Below are 11,380 nucleotides of genomic sequence, written 5' to 3' on the forward strand. Positions count from 1 at the left end.
TCACCCCTCAGCCTCCGTCTTTCCAATGAAAACAATCCAAGTTTATTCAACTTCTCTTCATACCTTAACCAGACCAGGCAACATCCTTGTAAACCTTCTTTGCACCTTCTCCAAAGCAGCCACATCCTTCTGGTTGTCTGACGATCAGCACTGCACGCAATATTCCATGTTGGGCCCAACTAAAGTTGAATACAGCTGTAACATAACTTGCCAACTTTTATACTTGATGCCCTGGCCAATGAAGCAAGCATGCTGCATGCCTTGTTGACCAAGTTATCCACCTGTGTTACCACTTTCAGGGATCAGTGGACAAGTACGCACAGATCCATCTGTATGTCAATGCTCCTGTTATTGTTTTCAGACAGGGAAGGCTGGGGGACGACCATGTGGAGTTGTATCAAATTATAGAAATAAACCTTTCCCCTTTGTTTTCGGAGACAATAACCAGGGGCATAGCTTTAAGGCATTGGGGAGGAGTTTCAGAGGAGAATTGAAGATGGCAGAGTGGTTAGCACTGCTGCCTCAAAACGTCAGGGACCTTTGTTTAATTCTGGCCTCGGGTGACTGCCTGTGTGGAGCTTGCATGTTCACCCCATGTGTGCGTGTTTCCATCAGGTACTCTGGTTTCCTACCACAGTCCAAAGATGTGTAGGTTAGGTGGATCGACCATGCTAAATTATCATTTCATGTCCTAAGATGTGTAGTTTCAGTGGATTTGCCATGATAAATGTCCAGTGATAAGCAGTTGTGTGGGCCTGGCTTTTTCGGAGAGTCAGTGCAGAGTCGATGAGGCGATTGGGCACCTTCTGCACAGTGGGGATTCTATGGTTCTGTGGAAAAGTATTTTCACCCAGAGGGTGGTGGGAATCTGGATCTCACTGTCTGAAAGGGTGGTGGAGTCAGGAACACTCAGAACATTTAAGAAGCATTCAGACAAGCGCTTGAAATGCCGCAGCAGACAAGGCTATGGAGCAAGTGCTGGAAATGGATTAGAATAGATTGGTGCTTGATGGCTGACACAGACACGATGGGCCGAAGGGCCTCTTTCTGTGCTGAAAAACTCTATAAAGGCCCAGGGGTTGGAAGTTATGAACCAGAACCTGAATTTTCACTGATTCCTGTGATTTCTCTCTCTCTGATCCCAATGCAGTGGAATGTCAATCACATTGATTTCTGTGCCCTGGGTGTAGGGGAACAATGTGACGGTGACTGAGGACCCGTTCACATGCTTACAGGGGGACACACGTCACCCAGTCACACAACCCTTGATTTGTGAGGAAGAGTAAAGAGTGAATGGAGGCAATTGTTAAGATGCAGACCAGAAACTCCAAGGTGTTTTGTGAAGTTATAAGGAGAGGCTAATAGATTGGGACTTTTTTCCTTGGAGCGGAGGAGGCTGAGGGGTGACCTTATAGAGGTCTATAAAATAATGAGGGGCACAGATCAGCTAGTTAGTCAATATCTTTTCCCAAAGGTAGGGGAGTCTAAAACTCCTATCAACTGAAGTTGTGTTTCTTGAATGTCCCGCGCTGTACATTATTATTGTTAATGATCTTATTCTTAAAAACACTGTGGATTTACCCTGATTCCTGTTATTTTTCTCTCTCTGATCTCCAGTCTCCGTGGTAACAATCTCACCGATTCTTGTGCCGAGGACCTGGCCTCTGCTCTCGGTACAAACCGCTCACTGATAGATCTGAATCTGGGTGGCAATAAACTGGGAGATTCCGGAGTGAAACTGCTGTCTGTGGCTCTGAGGAATCCAGACTGTAAAATACAGAAACTGCAGTAAGTAGCAGACTGTGTGAGATTGTGTTTATAATAACTGAATATTCAACAATATAATTTCACCACTGGTATTTGTATAAAAAACACTGCCCATTACTATTGGCGTCAGTTATGAATAAGGAAAACTGCTTTTCCTCTGCCAGCCGTTAATTGTCCGCCTCTGACAATATCACCTTCATAACTCTGCCTATCCTGCCCACACGGACACACCACCCATTTCCAATCCCCATGCTGGGACTTCAGAGCTTCTGGTAAAATCACAGCCATTATCTTCAACCTCACCACAAACTGCATTCCCAAACCACTGACCATCCCATGTCCCTCCCGAGCCACTCCGAGTAAGGACATGGAGATCCTGTGATTGTGGTCCTGACCCATCATCACTTTTATCATTTAATCACTCCTGTAATTCCAGTTTGTCCTTTCTTTGTTTCTTCCCCAGCCACCCACCGCTGTCACTTCAAACCTGTCAATTCACTGCCCGTTCCCAGTTCCAATGGAAGCTCAAACTTTACCCCTGTTTCTCTCTTCACATGTATTTAGCGAACCTGCTGAGCATTTCCAGTTTATTTATATTTCATTTTCAGCATTGAGTATTTCCTCATTCTACAGAAATGCAGGTTGTGTTTTTGGAATGTCTGATACAATACATTATTATTGTTATTAACAGTATTATTTAAAACACTGGGGATTGAGCCTGATTCCTGTTATTCCTCTCTCTGGTCTCCAGTCTGTATAATAACGCTCTCACAGATTCTTGTGCCGAGGATCTCGCCTCCGCTCTCAGTACAAACCAGTCACTGAGGATTCTGTACCTGGAATCAAACTCCTTCACAGATCAATCTGTCCCTGCTCTCCGCCGCCTCATACTGACCTGCAGGAGTCTGGAGGAGATCAGGTGAGTGTTTGTGTGAATTTTTAGTGTAACAGTTAAAATATAAATGGATTTAAAATATAAATGGGCCTGAATCTTCCAAGCAGCAACAATGGTAAGCAGATTGCCGGTATGTTTAAAAATTCTCCCAACCTGAAACTGCTGCATATTTCTCCCAGAATCTTCGGCACTGCGACCCTGGGAGCTCCATCAGAGCAGACAAGAGTCGGGGAAGAGAGAGCACACACCCTATTTACAGCACCGTGACCCCGGGGAGCTCCACCAGAGTAGAGTCGGGGAAGAGAGAGCACGCACCCTATTTACAGCACAGTGACCCCGGCGATCTCCATCAGAGCAGAGTCGAGTCGTGGTAGAGCAAGCACACCTTATTTACAGCACAGTGACCCCGGGGAGCTCCATAAGTGTTAGTTGATTGTGGGAGTGAATGGGTTGATGTGTCGCTGGATGAATGGTTAGTCAGGGAGCTGGGGAGAGGTTCAAGGATTAGTTCTGGGTGTCGGGAGGGTGGTCGAGTTGTATTGTGTTGGGTTGGAGGGTTAATCAGCAGTTTGGATGGTGGCTGGGAGTTGGTAATGTTGTTGGGTGTCCAGTTAGATTTGGTCGGGGGTTGGGATTGGTTAATAGCTTTGGAGAGTAGTGGGTTGGGGTTGCTTCTTGAGTAATCAGTTTAAGTCAGAGATATAGTCAAGAATGTATTCATGAGGCGACTGCATACAGCACTTGGGGCGAACAGGATCAAAGGTTATGGGGAGAAAGCAGGATTAGGCTTTTGAGTTGACGATCAGCCATGATTGTGATGGATGGTGGAGTCGGCTTAAAGGGCCAAATGGCCGCCTCCTGCTCCTATCTTCCATGTTTCTATGTCAGGTCAGGAGAGGTTGGGACGGATGAGGCCAAGTTGGGAGGTTTAGTCAGATTTGTTCAAGGGCTAGTGGGAGGTAGTCGGGCTGGAGGGGAGGTAGAGATGATTTACGGGAGTGATAGCCTGTCAGGGGGAGATACCAGCAGTAGCCAGGCCTGTGACACCACAGCTGGTTCTGCTGTGGGACAGGGTCGGGCAAAGAGCAAGCGAGCAGTAGTAATCGGGGACTCGCTAGTTAGAGGCACAGACAGGCGTTTCTGTGGCTGCAATCGAGACTCCAGGATGGTGTATTGTCTCCCTGGTGCCAGGGTCAAGGACGTCTCTGAGCGATTGCAGGACATTCTGAAGGGGGAGGGTGAGCAGCCAGAGGTCGTTGTACATATTGGTACCAACGACATAGGTAGGAAAAGGGATGAGGTCCTGAAATGTGAATACAGAGAGTTAGGCAGAAGGCTAACGTGTAGGACCTCGAAGGTAGTAATTTCAGGACTACTATCGGTACCACGTGCTAGTGAGAGTAGGAATAGGAGGATTAGGCAGATGAATGACTGGCTTGAGAGCTGGTGCAGGGGGCAGGGATTTAGATTTTTGGATCATTGGGATCTTTTCTGGGGAAGGGCTGATCTGTTCAAGAGGGATGGGTTACATTTGAACTGGAGGGGGACTAACATCCTGGCGGAGAGATTTGCTCGAGCAGCTCGGGAGGGTTTAAACTAGTTTGGCAGGGGGGTGGGATCCAAAGCAGGAGGGAGACAAAACAGAAGTTTGAGGACAGCACGGAAGTTAAAGAGAGCACATTAATTAGTAAAGGCAGTGTCAGTAATCCTAGTACCAGACAGATCAGACAGAAGCAAGACAGAGAGCAAGGAAAGTCCAGATTAAACTGCATTTATTCCAAGGCAAGAGGCCTGACGGGCAAGGCAGATGAACTCAGGGCATTGATGGGTACATGGGACTGGGATATTAGAGCAATTACTGAAACATGGCTAAGGGAGGGACAGGACTGGCAGCTCAATGTTCCAGGGTACAGATGCTATCGGAAAGATAGAACAGGAGGTAAGAGGAGGGGGAGTTGCACTTTTGATTAGGGAAAACATCACGGCCGTACTGAGAGGGGATATATCCGAGGGTTCGGCCACTGAGTCTATATGGGTAGAACTGAGAAATAAGAAGGGGGAAATCACTTTGATAGGGTTGTACTATAGGCCCCCAAATAGTCAGCGGGAAATTGAGGAGCAAATATGTAAGGAGATTACAGATAGCTCCAAGAAAAATAGGGCGGTAATAGTCGGAGATTTTAATTTTCCCAACATTGACTGGGACAGCCATAGTATTAGAGGGTTGGATGGAGAGAAATTTGTTGAGTGTATTCAGTAGGAATTTCTCATTCAGTATGTGGATGGCCCGACTAGAGAGGGGGCAAAACTTGACCTCCTCTTGGGAAATAAGGAAGGGCAGGTGACAGGAGTGTTAGTGAGGGATCACTTTGGGACCAGTGACCATAATTCTATTAGTTTTAAGATAGCTATGGAGAATGATAGGTCTGTCCCAAAAGTTAATATTCTAAACTGGGACAAGGGCAATTTTGATGGTATCAGGCAGGAACTTTCAAAAGTTAATTGGGGGAGTCTGTGGGAAGGAAGAGGGATGTCTGGGAAGTGGGAGGCTTTCAAAAGTGTGTTAACCAGGGTTCAGGGTGAACACATTCCTCTGAGAGTGAAGGGCAAGGCTGGCAGAAGTCGGGAACCCTGGATGACTCGGGATATTGAGGCCCTGGTCAAGAAGAATAAAGAGCCACATGACGTGCATAGGCAGCTGGGATCAAGTGAATCTCTTGAAGAGTATAGGGGGTGTAGGAGTAGAGTTCAGAGAGAAATCAGGAGGGCAAAAAGGGGACATGAGATTGTTTTGGCAGATAAGGCAAAGGAGAATCCAAAGAGCTTCTACAAATACATAAAGGACAAAAGAGTAACAAGGGAGAGAGCAGGGCCTCTTTAGGATCAACAAGGCAATCTATGTGTGGATCCACAAGAGATGGGTGAGATCCTAAATGAATATTTCTCATCAGTATTTACTGTTGAGAAAAGCATGGATGTTACAGGAACTTGGGGAAATAAATATTGATGTCTTGAGGAGTGTACATATTACAGAGGAGGAGGTGCTGGAAGTTTCAAAGCGCACCAAAGTCGATAAATCTGTGGGACCTGATGAGATATATCCCAGGACGTTGTGGGAGGCTAGGGAGGAAATTGCGGGTCCCCTAGCTGAGATATTTAAATCATCGATAGTCACGGGTGAGGTGCCTGAAGATTGGAGAGTGGCAAATGTTGTGCCTTTGTTTAAAAAGGGCTGCAGGGAAAAGCCTGGGAACTACAGGCCAGTGAGCCTCACATCTGTGGTGAGTAAATTGTTGGAAGGTATTTTGAGAGACAGAATCTCCAGGCATTTAGAGATGCAAGAACGGATTCGGGAAGGTCAGCATGGCTTTGTGAGTGGAAAATCATGTTCACAAATTTGATTGAGTTTTTTGAAGGGGTAACCAAGAAGGTCGATGAGGGCAGTGCAGTTGATGTGTCCATGGACACTGATTAGATGCTCTGACTGTAACTGTTAATGTATGACATGAGAGGGGAGAGATACAAAATGGTGCACTTGGAATACTGTGTGCGCAATTCTGGTCACCCTATTATAGAAAGGATATTATTAAACTAGAAAGAGTGCAGAAAAGATTTACTAGGATGCTATTGTGACTTGATGGGTTGAGTTACAAGGAGAGGCTAATAGACTGTGACTTTTTTCCTTGGATCATAGGAGGCTGAGGGGTGACCTTTTGAGGTCTATAAAATAATGAGGGGCTTAGATCAGCTAGTTGGTTGATATCTTTTCCCAAAGGTAGGGGAGTCTAAAACTAGAGGGCAAAGGTTTAAGTTGAGAGGGGAGAGATACAAAAGTGTCCAGAGGGGCAATTCTTTCACACACAGGGTGGTGAGTGTCTGGAACAAGCTGCCAGAGGTAGTAGTAGAGGCGGGTACAATTTTATCTTTCAAAAAGCATTTAGCTAGTTAACAAACAAAGAACAAAGAACAATACAGCACAGGAACAGGCCCTTCGGCCCTCCAAGCCCGCGCCGCTCCCCGGTCCAGGATTGAATCCTGAATCCAGGATCCCCGCCCAATTTTCCAGCCTATCTACATCCTAATATCCTATCCACCGAGCTGTCCCTCACAGCTACGATGCTTTGTTCATCACAACCTATTAACTCACCCCCACCCCCCCATTCCAGACCATGTGATCTCCAGGGAGAGGCGAAAACCCAGAGTGAAAACCCCAGGGCCAATATGGGGAAAAGAAAAATCTGGGAAATTCCTCTCCGACCCCCTGTGGCGATCGAAACGGGTCCAGGAGATCACACTGGCCCTGATCAGAAAATGCTTCCCAACCCTATTCATTTCCACTTCTGCTTTACGAACACCATCTGAATTCCCTGCCCCCGAGACAGGTTCCCAACTATCCGCAGTCTCGCTCTGTACTGGCACCAGCAAGATGATCATAGAATGAAGCCTTGAAACGAGAAACAAAGAACAATTAGCCCGCGCCGCTCCCTGGTCCAAACTAGACCACTCTTTTGTATCCCTCCATTCCCACTCCGTTCATATAGCTGTCTAGTTACATGGGTACGATGGGTACAGAGGGATATGGGCCAAATGCGGGTAATTGGGATTAGTTTCAGGGTTTTTTAAAAAAAGGGTGGCATGGACAAGTTGGGCCAAAGGGCCTGTTTCCATGCTGTAAACCTCTGTGACTCTATGAGTGGGTCTAGTCAGATTGTGGGAGGTGGAGTATGGGGATCAGTGGGAAGTGATTGGGGGACTCGGGTGTGCTATTCAGGTATTAGCCCAGGTGGTGAGCTGTCTAACATTACCTGAGTAACTATCCAGGTAAACTTTGTGGATCTGTCCCAAGTATCTGACTCTAACTGCAGCAGGGGAGTTCCCCAATAGTAGTTAATACCTCTGGGACAATTCCCAGGTGGATCAGTGCGTCAGGACATCCACAGGGTCCCGATGCTCATCTTCGGATGTGTGTCTGGTCTCTGGCGATCCAGAGACCAGAAGATTTGTCCCATTAACTCCAGTCTCCTGTTATTTACTCTGTTGTTCAATCTGTTTATTTCCTGTTTCATCTTTAATCTGTTCCAGGCTGCGGGGAAATCAGTTCAGTCCAAATGGGAAGAGACAGCTGGAGCCGCTGCGGGGATCCAGACGGGGACTGACAGTGACAGTGTGAACATTTCAATCTATAAACATTGCTGCTCCACCGGTTACAGTGAAATCCTGAATTGTGAAGATCTTCGACAGCTCCTTCCAAACCCTTCATTCCTGCCCCTCTCCCTCCCTATTCCATCAGCCCCTCCAGCCTGGCACTGATTTCCCTGCTTACCTGGTTTCCCAGCTGGAAAACTGTTGTAGTTTTAGTCTCCACATTGAAGGAAAGATTGCTGCAAACCATTGTTTAAGCAGCAATGTGTTGTCAAAGTGTTCTCAGCAACAGAGACTTCACCCTCCTTTCAAAATGGAGCAGCAGAGATCATTCTCCAGAGAGAGAACAGTGTGTGTGTGATTCTGACAGTACCCAGCAGAGGGCAGATTGGTCAATCTTGTCAGAGTTTCCTCTCTGTCTCTGTGAATGAATTAAAGGCTCCACCAGCCTCTCCTCAAAACCTCTTTCACTATCTGGTGATTAAAGTGACACAATGCCACCATCTGCTGGTGGCTCACAGCTACTGCAGGCGCTGCTCTCTGTGAGCCTCAGACAAGTTCAGTAAGTCCCATGTCTGCATCTGGGAACCGGTTACTGCAGCGTGAATATTGAACAATATTGACAGGGATTGGAGTTTGTAGCAGGAACCCCGGCTGGTGAATTAACCCTTTTATCACCAGACACTGTCCATGAACTCTGTTCCCTCATTCCCTATGGGAGATATTGTGTGGAGATTGTAGTTGGGGATGATCTCAGACTGTAATGTGTACATTTGGTGCAGTTATCAGACACTAATCCCATTCAGAATGGGAGTGGGTAAACTCTGCTGCACTCTGTAATTCCTGTTTCCAAGATAACACACCTGCACCTATTTCCAGACACACAGGCCCAAACTGACACCCACAAACTCTCAAACGCAGACAATTGTACACTCTTATCCACGTACTGACACAGAGAGAAACACAGAATCTCTCTTAAATACTCGCAACGTGCAGCCATAAACCCACAGAAACGCACATCACAAACCACTATCAAGCAACAAACCCATGCATTGCAGCGGTTAATGAAATCGCAGCGCCCTGTAACCAAATAACATTTAAGTTGGACAACAAGTGATAACATTTCCTCTGAAACCGACATCCCTCGAATGAAAGCAACACAGGAACACTGGCGCAGCATTGCACAGCATCAGAGCCTCGGAAATGCAGTTTCCTCTTTCCTTGTTCCTTATATCTCACTGAGCAGATGCAGAGCGAGAGCATAGAAAGGTAGAATTCACAATTTCACTCTGTTCCTGCACACTCACCTCAGCTTTATTTAATTTCTGAATGTATGATTTATTTTGGATTATCCCAGAGATCTCAGGACAGATGCATGATGTCAGATATTGCCATTATTTATCAAACTGTTTATTTTACCATGACAGATATTACCTGGTGTTTGTCGGATTGTTCCTTTTCATCCATCTACAGTTGCAGATGCCGGTGCTGAAAAGTGGGTAGATATTCTACACCATTAAAAGCATCACATTGGATCGGGGAAATTCTTCAAAGACTATGAATTAATCACTTTCAAATTAATATCATTTCTTCAGAACAATCTCCTCGCATCACCTATTATTTCAATTTAAATTAACTTTGTGTTGTCCGGTCTGGGCTAGTTTTAACTGAATACTGCTCAGTATGTGACATGATCTATGTTATTGAGTCTTGGAAGAGAAAGGGTTAATGTTGCTGCTCTGTAATTGTAATGAATATTCCTGATTTTATCATCTGTATAACTGTAGTTATTTACAATTAAATGCTTATTGGTTAATTAGTTAAATGCTAATTGTGAATCATTGGAATGCTGAAACTAATACATACACAAGCTAATAAAGAGCGGGGGCCTGGTGTAAATAATTGTGTAATAATAATAGTGTAAATAGTGTAAACGCTAACAGTGAGCGTGAAACTGAAAAGACCATAAGATACAGGAGCAGAATTCAGCTATTCTGCTCATCGAGTCTCCTCCACCATTTAATCACGGCTGATAAGTTTCCAAACCCATTCTCCCACCTTTCCCCCATAACATTTGATCCCCTGACCAATCAAGAACGTGACTATCTCTATCCTAAATACACTCAATGGGAGAGAGAGTGAGCAGAAAGAGTGAGGGGGAGAGTAGGTGAAGAGGGAGTGAGGTTGAGGGGAGATGGTGTGAGGGGAGAGCGCCATGGGAGATAGAATGAGGGAGAGAATAGGTGAAAAGTGAGGGAGAGAATGGGGGAGGGAGATTGTGAGGAGGGGTGGGAGAGTGACGGGAAGATAGCGCATGAGGGATAAGAGAATGAGGGGAGTGTGGGGGAGGCACGGGGAGGAGAATGAGGGGAAGGGTGAAGGGGAGAGATAGAGGGGCTGGAGTGAGGGGGGAGAGTGGAGGATGAAAGTGAGGAGGAGAGAGGGTGAAGAGAGTGAGGGGGAGAGAGTGTGAGGGGGAGAAAGGCACGGAGTGAGGGGGAGAGCAGGTGAAGAATGAGGGAGAGAGGAGGGAGGGACAGGGAGAGAGTGAGGGGGAGAGTAAGTGAAGGGCGAGTGAGGGGAGAGCATGAGTGGGAGAGAGGCTGATGGGATGGAGAGTAAAGGGGAGTGTTCCAGGTGGGATAGTGTGATGGGAAAGACTGAGGGGGAAGAGAGTGGAGGGACTGAGGTGAGATAGTGTGATGAGGAAGACAGTGAGGGGGAAGGGAGAGAGTGAAGATGAGAGAGTGAGAAGGGAGGGCGAGAGGGGAAGTGTGGGGGGAGAGAGACTAAGGAAGGGATAGTAAAGGGGAGAGTGTGAGGCGGGAGACTGAGGGGGAAGAAATTGAGGGAGGGAGTGAGGGGAAGGGAGAAATTAAGTGAGGAGGAACGTGACTGGGAGGGCATGAGGGGGACGAGACTGGGGGAGGGAGTGAGGAGGAGAGAGTGTGAGGGGAAGAGAATCAGTGGGAGAGAGAGTGGAAAAGTGGGGGATGGAGGGTGAGGGAGAGTGAGGGGGGGAGAGATCGAAGGTTCGAGAATGTGGGGAGCAAGAGAGAGGGCAAGAGTCGCGGGAGAAAATGAGGTGGAGGAGGAGGGAGGGGAAGAGAGAGGGAGAGAGAGTGCAGGAGAGGGGAGTGTGTGGGAGAGTGGACGAGGGAGAACGGTGTGGGTCTCATTATTCACTCACTTTCCTGCAGTCCTTCCCCGCTGCTCCCTCTATTTGCTTTTGTGTTGAATCTTGTAATAATGTTGAGGGAAATTCCAATGTGATTTGTTGTTTTAATGGTGGGGGGAAGGTGGAAGGGGCAGGGTCTGGGGATCACTGGTTCCCTTTTCCCCCTCACTCCTTCCAGGGGGGAACTGTTCTCTGTCCCCGAGGTTTAATGCAGCCTCTGGGACTAGGCCTCAATTCAAGGCCTAATCTCAGAGGGCCCTCAGAATGTCCTTTTGTATTTGCTTCATCCCCGAACAGCGTCTGTGCTGAAGTGGGAGAACTCGATGGTTAAAAACAAAATAATGCATTTAATTCAGGATGTGATTGTGGGTTTTCCTGCTCTCTCTCTCTCTCTGTCT

General features: G+C 46.9%; 1 protein-coding gene across 1 annotated transcript in view; it reads left to right on the plus strand.

Moving 5' to 3' along the window:
* LOC144484296 (NACHT, LRR and PYD domains-containing protein 3-like) overlaps positions 1-9,622 on the plus strand; it is a 47,221-nt gene extending 37,599 nt beyond the window's left edge. The window contains exons 7-9 of the mRNA XM_078202826.1: positions 1,618-1,788; positions 2,519-2,686; positions 7,745-9,622. Coding sequence (XP_078058952.1) covers positions 1,618-1,788; positions 2,519-2,686; positions 7,745-7,832 — 427 coding nt within the window. The 3' untranslated portion in view covers positions 7,833-9,622. The remainder of the gene's footprint in view (positions 1-1,617; positions 1,789-2,518; positions 2,687-7,744) is intronic.
* Positions 9,623-11,380: the final 1,758 nt, after the last annotated feature.

Source organism: Mustelus asterias, unplaced genomic scaffold (genome assembly GCF_964213995.1).
Source record: "Mustelus asterias unplaced genomic scaffold, sMusAst1.hap1.1 HAP1_SCAFFOLD_98, whole genome shotgun sequence".
Lineage (NCBI taxonomy): Eukaryota > Metazoa > Chordata > Chondrichthyes > Carcharhiniformes > Triakidae > Mustelus > Mustelus asterias.